The sequence below is a fragment of the Acromyrmex echinatior genome, chromosome 3 (genome assembly GCF_024713525.1).
Source record: "Acromyrmex echinatior isolate Ae372 chromosome 3, ASM2471352v2, whole genome shotgun sequence".
Lineage (NCBI taxonomy): Eukaryota > Metazoa > Arthropoda > Insecta > Hymenoptera > Formicidae > Acromyrmex > Acromyrmex echinatior.
The window spans coordinates 21,451,414-21,471,859 of NC_141854.1; the positions used below are offsets into that span (position 1 = coordinate 21,451,414).

General features: G+C 28.4%; 1 protein-coding gene across 1 annotated transcript in view; it reads right to left on the bottom strand.

The window, feature by feature from the left end:
• Positions 1-20,446, bottom strand: part of LOC105153748 (uncharacterized) — a 292,829-nt gene that overhangs the window by 16,338 nt on the left and 256,045 nt on the right. Inside the window, exons 4-5 of the mRNA XM_011068775.2 lie at positions 14,678-14,809; positions 618-827 (exon numbers count right to left, since the gene is read on the bottom strand). Coding sequence (XP_011067077.2) covers positions 618-827; positions 14,678-14,809 — 342 coding nt within the window. The remainder of the gene's footprint in view (positions 1-617; positions 828-14,677; positions 14,810-20,446) is intronic.

The window sequence follows — 20,446 nt, forward strand, 5'->3', positions numbered from 1 at the left end:
CAATCTTTTTATATGAATGAGACTATATTACGCAAACTCAGGCGCAATGCCATATAAATATGTAGGTATAAACTTCAATTATGTTTTATTATATTTTGAAGCATAATCATTCATTAAGTACTTACGCGAATGAGAAAGGAAATATCATTCTTCCTTCAATAATTCTACCACATAGTTCCAATATACATGAGAATATACACCACACATCGTCTTACCATTTTTACAAGACTTGGTCGATTATAATCTACCGATTAATGTCACTGCATGATATATTTAAAAATACTTTAAATACGAAACTACGGTCTAAATGTTAAGATGTTGAACTATTATATATATTCATTTAAATGAATTTCAAAAATTATATTTAAAATTGTTGTTCATTTCTCATATTATTTCAAATATGCATGTCGTATATACATTTGGTACAATGAAGAGTACAACATCTCTCTTTCTATCTAACGGGAAAGACGCACCCATGTGTATAAGATCTATGAAATAATATGAATAATCAGACGCACGATTTTGTGATGAAACAATAGTAAACAACGATTTTCGTGTGATATCAAAGTGTTTCATGTCGTTTCACAAATCGAAAGTATAATTGAAAGTATGCTTACCTTACCGCCCTCCCCATTCAGATTCTGTTGATGTTCGCACAGAGCGCAAACTTCGCCCAAAAGCTCATGTGGCTTGATGAAGAGTCTGGCGCTCAATAAAAAGGCAAAGAGATACGCCCGATCAGGATAATATTCCTCCGTAGGCACCATGTGCTGCACTAATGCCTCAAGCGAGCCTGAGACGAGGTTGCCATCTCTGTATACTAAAGCCTGAAATAGTATACGAGTTGGGTATATAGTAATAATGCGATAACACAAAATGCTGCGAATTTAGTGCACTTATCTGCTAGAGTTGGTATAATAATGATTAACTTATGAATAATACTAATAATTCAAAAAATAAAAATGTTTTAAATGATATTTTTAAATACAAAAAATTTTCATTTTATTAAAATAAACTTTTAATATTCTTAAATATTTTAAATTACAATATATTCTTATCTTTAAATTTCCTGTCAATATAAATTTATCTTCCAGTTAAATACAGACTTATAGATATATACCATATTCTCGAAAAATTACAATTGGTAATATATTGTACATATAAAAGCAATTTTTATAGACTATTTCACTAATTGTTGTGGGATTATAAACATTTTTTTAATAAATAGTGTACTAAAGTGTTTTGATTCTTATAAATTTATACTTAGAAATACGTATATAAATTATATAATTTTGTGTGTGTGTGCTCGCGCGTGCGTACACATATATAATCAATGTCCGATAATTCATATCATGATATTTATACATATGCATATATATAATAAATACATACATTATACGAGCTAGCAATGCATAATTCCGGAACTTTTCAAGTTTTTTCCATCGTGCAATTTTGCATTACATTTTTCGTACATGGGACATCCACGAATAAATACGTGCGCGGAATGTAGAATTTGCTTGGTAGATACCGTCGAATACCTTCGCGAAACGCGCTTTTGAGTTAGATCGTTTCAAACTTGGCGAATGCTAAATCTGCGCATCGTCAAAGTTGCACTCATAGCCTGGGCTAAGCTCTAACAAGCTGTCGGGTATTCAAATTGGATTCCAACTTAAACTTATCGCGTCTTAATACGACATTGACGAGGTAATATTTCCACTATGCACGACCGTTCAAGTTCTTGCCGCATCCGATTATCTCGGTAATCGGTAATATCATTCCAGAAATGCGTATACATGACAGATGTATGAACAAAAATATTATGGACATATTTATTATACGATATTACTATAAGTATAACCTTGTAAAACCTCAATAATCGATCAATTGTATGGTTAACAAGATTGATATTAAATATTTTATAAGCTCAATAAATGACATTTTAAAATCAAATATTTTATAAGTGCAATAAATGACACTTTAAAATAACAATTTTGTTAAATTATGTTATTTTGGCTGATTCTTATGTATTTTTTATGCCGATTTTGAAAAGAAGGTTAAAATTTATTCTACAGACTCCAATATTTTGTAATCGACTCATTTGTATTAAAAATTTATACATTTTGCTAACAATAACTCGTTAACCTCCGGGACCTTTTTCTTAATTAAAATGATTTATTTTTATTTATAGCTTTTTATAATGAATAGAAAATCATGTTATATAAAATTATTTAGGTTTAAGCAGAAAAAAGAATTTTTAATAAAATATTCGAAAATTCTTCTATTTATTTACTTATCGTTATTCAAAAATTCTGCTCTTCTCATAAATTTGGCAAACAAATTTGAAATTAGAAGAAAAAATACTATAAAAGAAATACTTCTTCACATTAATTTATTGTAACATAAGTAAAGTGAAATTTTGTCGATCAATGTAAATTGATTACTATTATAATTGATAAAGAGTCTTCTTTTTCTGCATGTTAAATTCACGTTATAAGTATATACGTGCTATTAGTATTTGTATATTTGTTCCATCGCGATATATTTTAAAAACATTTGTAACTGATATAAATTTGTGTAATCCACATATAAAAGATTTAAAAGATTTAAGCTTAACTTTCGTTAATGCAATATTGGCGGGATAACGTTCTCTCTTTAACTCGAAGTATAGAAACTTTCAACGCCAACAGTCGATTAGAATACATTGGTTAATGCGAAAATGTGAAAATCTACCTCACATCTATTACCGCACATGTATTATCCTAAATTTCTGTCTTTCTCTCTCTCTCTCTCTCTCTCTCTCTCTCTCTCTTCCCCTCCTCTCATTCTCTTTTTAAAACTCTTTAAATGGAGATTCAAAGTAATTTGATTGTTTCATGCATTTATTCTTCAAACTTGTTTTAATTCAAAACGTTTTCAATTAACGCGCGTATTCGCTAGAAATTCTTTGTTGCAAAAGCATTGTGTAATCTTCAGAAGATAAGAAAATAAAACTATTGTAATTTCATATTTTCTCTTTTATGTGTTTCAGAAACTTTCAAATTGCTATATACTTTTATTAATAAAAATTTTAAATTTAAAATAAAATTTAAATGAAACTTTAATATTAGCGAATAACAAAATCTAGACTTTTTTAGACGGTTATTATTTTGATAATTTAATAACACACTAGATTTGTATTCTCTTTTATTAACTTTTACAATAACTTTGTTAGCTTTTATGAATGTCATTCTCTCTAAAAAGATGTAGAGATATTATTTAAAACCTTTATTCATAATCATTTTCTAATAAATGTCACTAGCTTTACTTCAACTTTGTAATGTGGTATTTTATGATGGCGGATGAATATTGTTCGACTAGGACTTTACGTGGCTTTGAGAAGTTTTAGGTTCAATTAGTTTATTGAAACGGAGGGCAGGAGGTCGTAACGATACGGTACTATTACGAAGTTTCCACAGGTCGTAAAGCGTTTCCATCCGTGCCACCTATTTTCCAGTAACTGCAAGTAACAAAGTGAATGCTCTAACACTGTTCCTGGTTTCTCTTTTCTGTATTCTCAATTCGAGTTATGTTTGCTTTCAAAAAGAAATTAAACTGCATAATCTCTTTAAACAACTTCATCAATATCAAATAATAAAGTCATTTCTTTCTTTTTATTTCTACAAATTATATTGTTAATAAAAAAAAAACAAACTAATTGATTAATAACAGTCTACTATTATATATATGAAATTCAAAATTATCGCAGCCATATAAAATTTTAAAATGTCTAGCTGTAACGCTGTAGATTGTCAGATGATGTAGAATGGACTGAATATTGTGAGTCATAAAGTATATATCGATGTGTCGCGAAATAAACAAGTATGTTCTAAATGTGACATTTATACTCACGTATGTCGTCAAGTATGTTAAAATAAGATCTATCCAATAACTTCAGTATCTTTCATTAAATTTATACCATTATTTTGCCCCTTAATAAATTATTTCGGAAATGTTTCTTTTCCGTAAATTTGTCTCATAATCCAAAATTTCAACATTTTCCGAGTCAAAGCTATGATTGGAGCTAATAATATATTTTGTGACTACTGAGTACTTTAGACTGATCTAATCTTACATTATTACGGTGCTCTTTCACTCTAGTTCGAAGCTGTCTCTTCATTTGTCCGACATAAGAGATAGTTACATCACAATCATTGTAGTTAATTTTATAGATTACATTATTATTATCTAGTTGATTTTTAGCTTTGTGTATTTTTATAAACTTGTCTAATTTATGGAGATATCGGTACCTTATCATCGTTTTTGATTTGTCTATTACATTAGTAATCTTATTCGTGATCGATCTAATATAAGGAAATATAATCATGTTTTTAATTGTCACATCTTTATTCTCGATATTAGAATTATTAGTCTCATATATCAAATTAGATCTGTTAACCGCTAAGATTTTTATCCTTTTATTGATATGATCAAAAATCATTTTCAAAGAATAACCATTGTTCAATAGAATCTCAATAACAAGTTCTAAGTTCTTTTTGTAAAAAGATAGATTGGATAACAACAACGCCCTATCCATTAATCTGAATATAATTCTAACTTTATGACAAGTAGGATGGTTAGAGAAAAAAGACAAATATCTACCTGAAAATGTTTTTATACTAATCAATAATAATCTTGTTATCTTTGTTGATAATAGTTCAAGAAAATTCAAACAATAGTTCTCCTCAAATTCAACTGTAAATTTTATTCTATCATGTTGACTATTAAATGTGTTTACAATGTGAGGAACTATATTAATCGGAGCAATCATAAATATGTCGTCAACATATCTATAGTAGACAGAGGTATCACAATTAAGAGAATTCAAAACCCTCTCCTCCAAATCAACCATAACAATATCAGAAATAATTGGTGATAGAGGGGAGCCCATAGGCGTATCGTAAGTTTGTTTGTAGATGACTTTTTTGAATGTGAAATATGTAGATGTTAGTATAAATTTTATTGCATTTATACAAACTCCACCTTAGGTATTTTTGTGACCCGTTTTATGGGAAATTTATGTAGTTCTAGTTTTCTTTTTATGACGCTGTCTATCGCGTCTATTAATTAACGTAAGTAAAATTCTCATCAATACTAAATAAAATACATGATTTTTTAAATTTGAAATTGACATTTAATTGTACAGAATACATGATAGTCGTTGAAGAGATGACTCGTTCGGAATGACATTTTATATGAAATTGTGAAACTGAGTTGATTCTCGATAACAACCGAAGAACTGGTCTATCACAGTTTTACAATTAAGGACTTTCAAGCTTCTGACTTAATACTTAGTTTAATCCGTAAGATCTTAACGCAGGAATAATTAAATAAAATTAGTATAGAGCGATAATTTTTACTATGTATCATATGTTAGTTCGTGACATTGGATGGGATTACAAAAATACTTTCTTTATTATTATTGATGAAGACTTTATAAGTCGAAACGTTTGAAATTTATAGCGTTATATGATTTCAATTAAAGAGGAATTTCTACTAATTAACTATATTTGCTCGTTTTTTAAATAAATTAATAAATTAAAAAAGTCTTGACATTTTAATTTATTGCGTTGCATTTACACAAATCTACTTTTCTATATAAATTTTTATTTGTTTTGTTATTTCATCTTTTTTCTTTTTCCTTTTTAATGAATATATGTGCACATTTATATGTTATATATTATGTACACATTTTCTATATTTAATATTCCAATACTATTTTTTTTATATAAAGCTCCAATGCATAATAAATATCTTTATTTTTCAATTCTTATTCTCTTTACAAGATTATAATGATAAAAATATAATAACTGACTGTTTAATGATTAAAAAAATTTTTGGAAAGATCCTCCAATAATAAAGTATGCATCGTATAAGACGACGCAATTAGATAGCAACTATCAAGGAGTCATGAATGAAAGGTCTTACATGAGAAAAATCAGACATTATAAAAAGTTAAGTAGAGCACTTCTCTTAAAATGGCAACGCTGTTCTCGTAAAAACTAATCGTAAGGCTGATGAAAAATTAGAAAGACCAAAAAAGACAGGATAAAGTTTCTCGTAGGTTGATGGGAAGTTTAACTCAATTTTATTTAAAAAAAGGAAAAAATATATATAATAATTCTTAAAGCCATACCAGACAGAAATGCAAAAGCCTAAGCAACAAAGTACGGGAACATTTTGCAAGTAGGATTAATCAGACAAAAGAAAAAAAAACGCACGCCATCCGCAGAAGCTCCTTTGTACTTTGAACAAAGCTTTTAACATCTATGGTACAATTTCGCTCGTTTTACGTGGCTTATTAATGATAAGTTGATGAAATGCGTAGAACTTATATCTACTTATTAGAAAAACGCGGTAACATATATGAGAAATGACTCATAACATTAATAAATATATAAAAGCTGTTTAAATATAATCATCTAAGTTTTGGCAACTAAATTTTAGTAGTGCTCATAGCACTACTATAAAAATTAGAAAAAAGTAAAATAAAATTACACTAACGTTAATAATGTAATTAATTAAGTTTTCTTTCATAAACTATTTATAACAGATAGATAATATAATATTACAATTTTAATAACAGATTATATATCGTTGACAGACTTAATAAAACTTTAAGTTAATGGGTAGTTCAAAATAAGTACAAATTTAAAACTAATATAAATTTATTTGCGCGCACGTGCAAAAAAAAGATTAATTAATGTTAATAAAAATAAATAAATAATTATATTAGCCGGGATTATATTAACGTTACTAAACGTATTTAGCATAGTATTACATCGCTGAAACATTATCCCTTGCAATGACTGAATGTAAACCGTCTTACGGAATAATCCGATAGTCTTAAGTAAATTAATCATTGCAATAACCGAACTAATTATTATTTATGTTATTTAAAAAATTAAATATCACATTAATAAGAAATTAATAAAGAATCAAAAGAAAATTTGAAGAATTTGTACAAATAGTGGTGTTACGTCAAATAAAAAAATTGTAAAGATTATTGGTTTCTTCGAGCCAGGAGAATGTTGAAATAATGTAGACGAAATATGAAACAAGGATGAGTTTATAAATGGCTTACTTCCTTGATTTATGATTCAAGCATATTACTTACAACAAAAGGTTTGTTTCTCTGGCAATCTAAAACATTCTTCCTATTCCAAGATCTGAATATCCCGGGATTATGTTAGCGTTACTAAGTGTATTTAGCATAGTATTACATCGCTGAAACATTATCCCTTGCAATGACTGCAGAATGTAAATCGTCTTACGGAATAATCCGATAGTCTTAAGACGAAGGTCTCAAAATAGATGCTCCATCAATCAAAAGAAAGGAGATATGATCTTATTCTGTAGAAATTACATATTGCGAGCCGATTTTCTATCGTAATAACTAATTTTTAATTAGAAACATAAAACGATGTTCATAAACGATTTTACAAATTACTATGGCATGATCTTTTTGATAAATATATTTAGCAAATGTAGCAAATCGAATAATGTTATAACATATACGTTTGCACAACTTTTTTACACAGTGAAAGAATTTTTCGTAGATACATATATTATATACTATATACTATACAGTTACATCATGTTGTATGCACTTGTTTAATTTTTTTTTTCTTAAAAACTTGATGTTCGATTTCTCGTTATTTATTTCCGCTTTAATAAAAATATCTTCTTTATCTATGTTATAATATTTATCGTTTCTATTTCACATGTTACCGCGTTATAATACTCATAATTCGCGTGCGCGCTTTTGAGCGCTTGAAGGGTTTAATAAAGCGGATTCGCGGCCACTTGTGAATGCGAGTATGAAACGTTTTACCAACGTTTTTCGTAATATAGGTGAAGAAAAATGCATAATGCTAGGCAGATAGAAAATAACGAAGGAGGCAGAGAGAAGGGTTGTGAATTCAAAGCCCCCGCTACTGAGCGTTTCTTTGTTATAGAGCCGCGCGCGGCTCTTTTTTTTTGCTCTTCCTTTTCATCTTCTACATATTTTTTTCTTTTTTCGACAAAAATGCGCTTCTATTCCTCTATATTGGCTAGCTGTGGTTTTTACATATCCGACTTAATAAAATGTTTGACGTTTCCCTCATCGTTATCATCAAGCATTTATTTATACAATTACTTTTCTTTACTTTTTCGAGGATATATGAAATATGTCGATATTTTTAAATGGAAAACTTTATAAAACAAGCAATTTTGGAAAAATATCTGTGTATATCTGATACGTTTATGTCTTGATAAACAGATTAATTTAATTAATTCTACGAAAATATTTGGAGAGTAAAACTGTATTCATAAAATAAAGCGTTTGTAAAACAATTAAAAATATATTTAAGTTTTATGTTCTCACTTTTTAACATCTCAAAAGAAAAATATATCTTAAGAGATTTATTAAAAAAAAAAATTAAAGTAAAACATATTTAGGAGAATCAAAAGAATTTGTTAATACTGGTCCAAATATTAAGTTCATTCTATTATATACATATGTATAAAATATTATAATTATATACATATGTATAAAATATCCAAATATTAAATTTATCTTATTGTGTGTATATATATATATATATGAGTGTGTGTGTGTGTGTGTGTGTGTGTGTGTGTGTGTGTGTGTGTGTGTGTGTGTGTGTGTGTGAGCGCGCGCGCGTGTGTAATAATAGAATAAAAAACTTTTGGATCAGTATTAACAAATTCTTTTGATTCTAAATATAATATATTTCAAAAAAATTGTTTATATATAATATGTAGATATATACACATACTATTGTTGATTATATTTTTACATAACACACTGAATGTTCATTAATTCATATATAGTTGCTGGCTTTTTAGTTTAAAAAATGTTTTGACAGAAATAGTGCAAGAAGCACACAACTCGATTTCCACACAGTTTCTTTATTACGCAATATTAACGCTCGTCGCAGATGGCTCGGAAGAAATTAAAGAAATTTGCATAATCACAATACTTGTGTATTGTTAATCGCAACTTCAACCAGACATTTCTAATCTAGCTTTTAATTAAGCAAATATGCGAGTGCCAGAACAATTCGCATTTGTGAATGTACTATACGTATCTTCATAAGATTTCTCAACTTTGCCTGCACAAATATTACAAACAATGATAATTTCTCTTCCTTTCCTGTCCTTATTTTCTCCTCAAATTAGAATAAAATCGGAAAAACAAAATGTGCAATTTAAAAAGTCACATTGGATATTTACGAATAATTGTTTCATTTATTGTTAGATATATGGTTTCAGCGATAATGCTTTTGTGAGAGATTTCAAGATTAGTATAACTTGAGATAAGACAGAAAATAAATTGGCAGCATAATGGCAACAGAATTGGTTTCTTTACTGCAGAGAATTGCTACAAGACATACAGGATAGATGTTTACGCTTGTGATTCGTCTGTGTCTTCTCTAAATACGTTTACAAGATCCGTCGATCTACAAAAAGAATAAAACAGTTCCAATTTAAAAAATAACTAACTATAATTATTAATAATATAAACAAATGAGAGTTCGGCGCGGTTAGTGCACAAATATTGATTAAATGTATAGGTAAGTTATATTTGACTTGTGCTTTACATTCGAACGTTTTATCAAATATAACTTTCCTATACATTTCATCAATATTTGTGCACTAAATATCACACCGAACTCTCATTTGCCTGAATTCTTATATTATTTTAATTTCGAGAATTTATAGCTAGTATTTTTATTATAATTATTAATTTTTTTTAAATCGAAACTATTAAAGAGAATATTTTTTATCTGTGTATATTATTAAAATGATTTTATATAAGAAAACTTTTTATTGTCGTATACATTATTCAAATTTAAAGTAACTTTTTGCAACTTGCTATAAACGTATAATATAATATTATAATTCAGTATTAATAGAGTAACTATTAATAGTATATATTAATAGTACTATTAATATAATTCAATATTAATAATATAATTCAGTTAGTAATTACGTGTTACATATCACAAAGTTAACGCAAGAAATTTATGAATTATACTCTAATTCATAAAGAAATATGAAAAACAAAAAGTATCACACTCTTCTTTCGCCTTTTTTGTCCTCAAAAAGATTCGGATTGCAATTATGAAATTTATTCTTCTTTGTAAAGGTTTACAAGTGGATTGAAACAAAACAACAGAATGCAATGCCGTTTTCAAATGTCGGAAGTTATTTTTAATTTTCCGATTTTTTATTATCATAACCATTCGTGCAACAAAAAAGAAACGCGAAGTGACTTAATGCATAAATTTCTGTCTATTTGAATAATAAATACTTCCAATTTAAAAACAGAATAAAGAATATGCACACATTATTATTCCGTAAATTTTTATTTCGTAATATTATTATTCCGTAATATTATTAATATTATTATTTTATTGAGTAAATACTCAAATTTCCAGTTTTATGTAAACTTATTCAAACAATTTTCCAAAATCTTTATTTAATAACTTTCAATAAAGATATTTTTTTAAAAAGATATGTAGATGATAATTTGAATTGTAACATAAATAAATTTATGTAATAAATTATTTATTATAACTTTTAAGAATATTTTTATGTAAAAGAGATTAAGATTTTTGAATAATGATTTTTAGAAAAAAGTATAAGATTTTGAGACATTATATACCTACAGTATTAAATCCCTTAAGTATTAAAAAAATATTATTCTTGAATATACATCATCATAATATAAATAATTTATTTAATTGTAAATAAAGCTGAGAAAATGTAACAACTAGTCCCATACTCAGAATTGATTGTCACACATCCAGATTTGATAGTAACATATGTATTTTTTAAGCATACAAAATATAAAATTTTAAGGTTAATGCTAGTTTTATATATTAAGAAATAATAATAATTATATTATTGATATAAGTAAAAGTTATTTTAATCGTAATATGTGTTTTTGTATTATAATTCCTATATGAAAAATGAAAAAACATGTATGTCTATATGAAGTATTATATTTGTAAACATATTTTCTAAAAACGTATTGATCTTCTCTCTCTAAAAAGATCATAATTGAGTATCATCTAATTGGCCAAACTCATTTTGGCCAATCTATCCTACATGTTTTTAATAAACGAGATTGTATTTTTGTCAGAATAATGATTAATTAACCGCGGCAAAAATATTCTAAAACATGCCATTTTCCTTACAGGAAAATTGCGATTGATAATGCCCAAAATTTATCAAACAACAAAATAGAAGATAAGAAAAATTTATTCATCAATTTCACTTTCTTAAAAATCGTTGTAAATGATATACACAACGCTTTTTTGATGCAAAACATTTTATACAATAAATTAATATTATATCAGTAATCTAGTAAAAAAAGAGATTTTTCTGCTATATACTGAGTTATAAACACGTTGACAATTAACCCTGTACGGCAACTGGCCTGTTTTTCTTAGGTATTAAACATCAAAGACGTGTGCTATGCGCTTTACTTATTGTTAGATTTTTATTTTCTACAAAGACTAAGTATATATACTTATTAATCATACAATAACAATTACTTAATGTTCATGAACTCAAAATATGATTTTGCACGGACAATTATTTTTGCAGCACAAAGTAAGTAAAGCGAGAGAACCAATTAGCATCACGAAAAAGCGATAATAATTATAGATGTCTTATAAGTCTTTATTTAAAGCGGACACTATATGTATAATTTAGTATCTACTGTGATACTGAAAAGATGTTTGTACGTAAACGCTTTCATATGTACAAAAAATATGTAATATATATTTTACATTTTTACATTTATAAAAAATATTTTAATATTACTACAATTGAAATATATATAGATGTTTAGAATATTTAAATGTTAATATATTAACTCTTCTTCCATTTTTTAAGCGCGTGTATATACATATAGTTTCAACGGTGTGCATTAATTTATTTAACCATGTACACTCATTTTACATAAGATATTAATATATTATATATACTTTTGTAGCTGCCATCATTATTTTTTTTCTGAGTGTAGGCTTTTTTCAAATACATGTAATACTTATACATATATTATGTTTATTTATTTGAAAGAGAGCAAAGAAGAATGCAATTTTTGGATGCTACGCATTACATGTACCGACATGAGAATATATATCGACGCGAGATATAAATGTTATAGATCTAAGTATATCGTATTTCCAATTTCACTTCTGTCATATGAGAAAGAAGAGATGAATACGCAAATACGTAAAGATGGCCACGAGAGGCGAGATGCTTTGATATATCGGAGCATCTAGAAAACAGGACGAATCATAGTAAGCACAATAAAACTTGCCCGACTTCATCTGACCTACCGTCCCACCACCGCTTTTCGATTATAAACTGCTAGACGATTGCAGCAAACGACGTAAGCATTGTCGATTTTGCTGGCGCATGTAAATCGATAGACGAAAAAATTGTAAAAAATCCGACCGAAGTGGAAAAGAGGAAGAGCATGGAGAAAATGGGAAAAGCGATGAAAAAATTGTTGACGCCTATCGTTATGCTGACATTTCGGAACGAACAATCACGGTAGGCATGAGCTTTTGCGGAAATTTGATTAAAAATATCCATAAAGCTAGACTAGTAATATCGACCGGGTAATTTATTTGGATTTTACAAAAATAGCTTCGTTACACGTATATATTACGTATATATTACGTTTAAAAAGATGAAATTATTTTAAAACAGTACATTAGTTGTGCCCTCTATAATTATATACATATAATGTTCCTTAAAATAGTTTTTTGTTAATAATTAAGACACGCGAAATATTAGAGAGAGAAACTCAAAATTACAAATATTTAAATAATTATATAAAAAACTAAACATTATGACAAAACTACTTTCATATAAATGCAATATTTTATTTGCAAAACTGCACTTAATATACAAATTACATTTGTACATATTTTTTTAATCTTAGGTCAATATAAATAATATAAAGATAACAAAAGTCAGACATATTACTAAAAAAAAAACAAATTTAGTAATAATAATAATAATAATGTATCGGTGAAATCTCATAAACATCGTTAAGTAACAAAGTCTGCGGACCAGTCGATTCCATCTCTGTCTGCACCCCTTTTGTTCGATGTTCGCCCATGAATTTCAACCCTCATCCAGTCTTTACTGCCCATCTCTCTGCTTTTCGGAACTCGGTGAAGCGGGTGGAGGGAGGCAGATAACGGTTTTAATTCCGTACGAATGGATCGACGTGCGAAAAAACGGCAGGGAGAATCGTCAGAGAGGCGGATTGATGGACTGCCGGGAACAATGGTTAACTTCGGAAGTAATCGCTTAATTCCTGAATTTTAGCTAGCTCCTACTGTCTGGTTAGATTCCGTATTGCACACTTTCCGGAATCTTGCTGTTTTCTTTTCCTTTTAACTTATTTTATTATGTATAAGAACGTAGTATTCTTTAATTCTCTCATGCACAGATTATATCTTCTCTTAGGATAAAAATTGAGCAAATTTATACTATTTAATATGCATTATCATTACCAATACGTGATTCTGCTTTTATTACCTGATATTAATTCAGGACAAACTCTATAAGCACACAATATTCCTCGAATGCTACATGAATATTATTTATCCTTTTTACATATAACTTTTTAAGAATATTGTGTCTTAAGGAATTTTTACTAATTTTTCTGAATCTTAGAAAAAAAACATAAGGTTCATAAATTTAATAACAAAATGCAACGTATCCACACATATATATAATGCCAACAAAGTTTTTCTATAGATTTTTTGTGGATAATTTAAGATTAAAAAAAGAAAAATTCATATTGACGAGCTAATGAGCGTAATGACAATGATTTCCATGTTGGTACGAGTTCTTTTTTTTTTTAATCGATGAAGTCTCACGATTCCTCGTACACGTACGTGGCAATAAAAAGGTCCGCTCGAACTGAAGTAGAATGAAATAAACAATAGCACCTAGCACAGTGAACAGCCGCTTTGTTGCTCGGTTCTTTTGCCATGATAAAACTTTTGTTGCGGTGGCACACTTGTGAGAAACTTTTCCGAGTTTATCGACAAAGGAAGGAAACGGTTTGTTCTATTTTTATTTCGTTACTGGATGATGATATTTTGAAATTTATTAACTTAACCGAACAATTAAAGACAGTTGTCGAATCAAGTTATAGAAATATGTACAATGAGTAACATTATAACATCTATAATAGATATATTTAATATTACAAAAATAAAATTTGAAAAACTATGCAACTGGTTATTGCGCGAAGGATTTATAAAGTGCGCAATGTATTTTCTTGATTGTTATATTTCATTTTTCAAAGACAACTTTAATGGGAAATATTAAGATTTCGATGTACATATATTGCGATATGATATAATTTTATACCCCCACACACACACACACACACACACACACACACGCGCGCGCGCGCGCGCGCACGTATTATTCAATTATTGGGTCATCTAAAAAGTATCCGCGGTTTTTTGTCACTAGATGTGTGTTGATGGTCATATATCTAGTGACAAAGTACCGCGGATACTTTTTAGATGATCCAATATAAATACGTACTTGCGTAAGATTATACAAATATATCTAACTGTATACTTACGAGCTCTGTATCTATTCCAGCGCCGTCCCGGATGTTTTCATGATCGACACCAGCACCATTGACCATTCCAGCGCTTGAACCGGTTGCACTTGCTTTTCCACCAGCACCACCAGCTGGTGTTTGTGGTAAGCTCTGAAAAGTGAAGAGATTTATTTTTCAACAATACTGAAAAATATCGTCGATATTGAACGACATTTTTTGAAAATTTGTTGAATGTGTCATTTATGTTACTTGCTGTCGCAGCAAATAAGATAAATGTTACGATATATACTCAAAATATAAATATTATTCGTTATGTATTCTATAATCGAATTTGAAAATGACTGCTGCGACGAACGATCTATCAAAATACTATTAGAAGCTCAATAACGCAACAGTGCCCGATTTGTTTTCCGCCCAAATCCGTGTGAAATCTCATCTCAACTTCAATGAGATCCTTCCTTTTATTCGTAACATCTTGAAGCTTTTCTCAAACTCTTCCTTGCGGCATTCTATAGGAAACGACGCTGCGCCTTGCCACGAGTGTTGGCTTTTACGAGAAGGATTAGATGGTGTAAAGGATGGTCGTAAAGGGAAATTCCGTCGAACGTATTTGCCTCGATCGTTCTGGTCGGAGCGAGAAGAATAGCCGCCAAGACAAAGCAATTTGTATGCACTGAGGAAATGTGCGCGACAACATTATGTAGGGACTTTGCCTATTCTATTATACATTAATGGAAGCTACTCGACAACGGTTTTCTCAACGAAAGGATTACGACACGGTCTTTAAATCAATTTCGCCAACGTGATAGAACTCTTCGAGTTTCCGACATCAGGATTGATCGCCTGCCATCCATATCCTGCATAAGGCCGAAACATCGCGAAAACTTTCATGTAGAATCCAGTCGATGTAACTTCCCAGTGACAAGCAATAATTTTTGAATAATCTACCCAACACTCACGAGGCAAAGTATACGATATTGTTTATTAAGTAAGATTGATTTATTTTTTTAAAGCAGATATCTATCCAAACATTCGTTTACATGTTAAGGCAAGTTAAGGTACAACTCTCATATTTCAATTTTCCAATTGGATTTGAATTATCGATTTATAACACACACACACACACACACACACACACATATATTCTATATATATCATTTCCTATATTTTCTTAAAAAACTTTGTCAAAAATTTCATTGTAGAAAAAATTAACACTTATTAATATATAGAAAACAGAAAGACAAAGGGCTACGAGCCTAAGCTTAATCGTTATAAAATTAAAATTTGAAGCTGTTAATAAATAAACATGTCATTTAGTTAAAATATAAAACTTTAATTTGCCGGTAACAAACAAAACAAAACCAAACGTTTCGATCCCTGTTGGATCAATGTAAATAAAAATAATAGTGGAAATATTACATAGATAAGATATATAAAAATTGAAATTCGCTCTTGAATCGCAGTATTAATTAACAATATCGTTTAATACAAAATAAATGTTATAAGAATGTTGTGATCCATAACCATGTATTCCTTTGGATTGTGTATGTAGATTATAGACAAACATACTTGTTTCTTCTTTGTGTGTCAATGTAATATAAACGTCGTCTATTCTTGCAATGCAATGAGATTGAAAATATAGTTATTTCTCTAAGATGCTCAGAGAGGCAATATATATTAATATATACATACAATAGGATAATAGAATTTTAATAAATTATTTTTTTATAAATTAAATATATTAGAAATAAAAAGGATTAGAAATAAAAGAAATTCTACAAATATTTTAAATGAGTGTAAACAAAATTATATAAATATATATATAAAAACAAAACGTTAACATTAAAATGAAAAACAATATATATCAGTCGCATTTTATATTTTAAAAGTTAAAGTAGCGAGTATTAATAAGAAAGTGCAGAAATTCATTTTTCATCAAAAGAAATGCTTGTATCAAAGTGCTTTGAAATCAAATATTCGCTAAATCCTATATGTTTTATTAAATGATATTATATAGAGTATTTTTAAGAGCGTGGTGTCTTTGTGCGACAAAGTACGGATCATTTCGATACGAGTTTCCTCGTAAAACAGCCGCGAGTAAAACAAGGAAGAACATTTTTTGTTGAACTTTGGAGACGAGATTGACTATAGTCCTATAGTTCATATAGGAGAGATCCGACTTAAAGATAGCTAGTGTCTTCGCCTTTCGACTCTATTTCTCGTTGGCATCGTCATGTTTCGTGTATTGGTAATAGTGCAAAGTGCTCTTCTCGAAGTAATAGCGGCCCGAAGACGACCCTTTAAGCGACGTTCAGCACTTTACAACCGCTCTTTATAAGGACACCTTACTCTCTAAAACACGCGCGCACGCTACTATATCTCTCACCTTTCCGAACCGATTCGCTTCCGTACGACTTGAGGAAAAAAGTAACCAAAGTGTGTGCGAGGCAGAAATTCTCTCGAGAGGCAGTCGCTGCGACCGCAGCATTTTTATTTTCATATCTGAACGGTGATTAAAGGGAAAATAATTCCCGTCTCTTGATCGATCTTGTGGATGCAATATATAGGCGTTCTCGTTAGATTCTATAATAAATTTCGGACTGTTAGTCTAATTTTAACCAACTCTCTTATGTGTAGTTTTATGTCGTCTGATAAAAATTAAATAATTTTATTTAATATAAAATATTTTTTATTTATACTTTATAATCCAATATTTTATACATTTTTTACATTGTTTTACTTGTTGTTAATTTCATGTTAATTCATGTTACATTTATATTTTTATAATTAATGTTCAAAAGAATGATGAGTAAAAGATTTATTTTATAACTGTAATTTCTATCTTTCAACAGATACACAGAATTCTCAATTTTCTAGAAAAATCTTTTGATATAAAACATAATGAAGGCAGCTTCTTCGAGGAATTTTATGTCGATGTAAATCATTTCGTTTGCATCGACTTTATTGATGAGCAAAGAGCAGAAGGGAAAAGGATAGTGCTTCGCACAATCACCAGTCCCAGACTTCTTCTAAAACTGAATTTCTTCTCAAAGTAAAGTGCACCATAAAAGAGCAACTAACGCAGTTCCAAGAATTCGTGAGTAGTTCAAAATGCAAAGAAGACTTCTGCGAAATAAAATACAGCGCGAATAGACAAAGAATTTCAATATCCAAAGAGAATAGCTTGGTGAATAGTCAATTGGGTTTTGCATTTAATTAAAAATAGTAAAAAAATAATAAAAAAGTAGATGATAGTAATAAATGTTTGCGATGCATTGTTATAATTATGATTTATGACTTTCATGAATAATAGAAAACTATGAAAATACTTCATCATCTATAATCGTTTGGAAGTAGAAAAATTATCACTTTGTCTCAAAATTATACTTTTTTTATTACTGATTTTCATTCATGTACTAGAGTACTTATGTTTTTTAAATAATTCTTCTTAAGAATAAATGCTTTTTCAAATATAAATATAGTCAGTGTACAGTTATATTAATAAAAAAAAATCTTTTAAATTGTCTTTAGTTGAATGTATAAAAATATTTTTACGATTAAAATAACTTAATCTAAATAATTCATATTTCAAGTTTGTTTTATCAAAATGTTTGTTAATTTTCACAAAATAAGAATATTAAAACTGATTCAATATATGCTATTAAATTATTTATAATTGTTTATAATAAAGTGTTTGTAATAAGTTATAATAATTTGTATTTGTGTATATATAAATTATAAGATTCGTAATTAAAAATCAAGTTGCTGATGTTAAGAAAAAAATTATTTATAATTAATCATACTCGATAAAAAATTTGTTATTAAAAATAATTTTTAAATTGTATATTTTTAAATTGTAAATTTCTTTTTAAATATGCGATTGTACGTATACAGTACTCTATGAATATCATAATTTAAAATAAAGTGAAATAAACTAATAAGTGCGACACGCAGAAGTTTTCTTTGCATTTTGAATTACTCACGAATAATTAGTGCTCTAAATGAATATAATTCTTATGGAATTACAACATTCACCGAATATATTTAAACATTTTAGTTCACATTTTTTATCCATCTTTAAGAACGACAACGGATAAAATATCAATTCGACTGTATCGATGTAATTACCAGTATTTTACGGCTTAAACTACATTTATTGTGTTTCGGGACTTATGGAAATGAGAAATGCATTCTTACATCATTTCATGTGAAAAATTAAATTATATGTATGTTTATATGTATATGTATCTATATTTTAATGAGAATAAAATTCATTAACAACTATGTAGCATATTATCTCCATTTTAGATTCGTAAATAAACTTAATAAACAAGTGATTCAAAAAGATATATTGTAAATATTATATAAAGTATCTTATTGAAAAGAATTTGAAGATTGAAAAAATTTTATGAATTTTATATCTTCATATTCTCCTTTTTGGCAGGATAAAGCGTGGATTTCATATATGTTTTAAGAGTATAAGCAAGAGTTTTCGTAGTGAGGTGATATGCACGTAGAGATGGTTAATTTATCGTACGTCATAAATCTTGTTTTTATTGTTTTAGACGGTTCAATATTTGGCGCGAATGAGAAGGTGGTGCCGTAAATCTCGTTTACGTCGTGAGCTATAGAAGAGATGTATCGCATTTTATTTCGTACATTGTATACAATACCAGTCTTATTTCGAACAGAAGTATTTCATTCGCCAAATAAGGAAGTAAATGTTATGGAATAAAAAGTGGAAGGAGAACGCAGAAAGACTTTGGAAAATGCAACATTATTGATTATTCAATGTATCGTAATGTTTAAGCTAGAAAAACGATATTTTGTATGCTTTGTCAAGACTCGTTCTTGCAAACCTGTTTCAAAAGGCTTTATTATGACGAGAAGAAGGTGAGTGTGCGCGTATTCGCGAGAGTACTGAGAGTACTGACAAAAGACGTGAAGGTGCTACAGTAAAGGCGAGTAAAATGTAAGGTAGAGTGGAGGTGCTGAGAGGAAGGGCGATATTACAGAGTCGGAATGCTTGACTGTTATTACTCGAGAAACTCAGGAATTTCTCTATTATTTAAGGAAGCTCAATACGTGTTCCGACAAAAGATAAAATATTTCGCTTATGATGCGGAATAGTCGAACAAATATTATATATTACGATAAAATTAATAAAAATTAATCAAAATCAGTGAAAAAAGAAATAAGTAGAGTTAGACTTCGTTTCAATCAATCAAAATGAATAAATATAATAGAAATGATTTTTGCTACCAATATACAAACAATAGATGCGGAGACAATGCGTTAATATATTATATTTTTCTTGAAATAATAAATGCTATAATAATAAATTCTATAATTAAGATGTAATTTTGTCAATAGCAAAATTTGGTTTTGATATATTATTAAGGTGCTGTCTATAAATAATGTATAATTACTTATATTCTAATGATTATTCTATAAATATATATAAGTATATATTTAAAGTAATTATTAAAAATATATTTACAGAATTATGCGTATTTTAGTAACAAATAATATTAACAATAATATATTTTATAGTATATGTGAAAAACACAACCTATCATATAGAAATCAATGTCTTAAGAGGAGCGACGGTTGAACTTAATCGTTATCGATAAAACAGATTTGTAATTCCAAACAAAATATTACATATATCAAGAAAACACATTATATATATATTAAATAAAACATTACATATATTAAGTAAACCATTAAGTAAAATTACATTTACATTTTTTGCTGTATCCTGTATATCGCACGAGATTATGTACA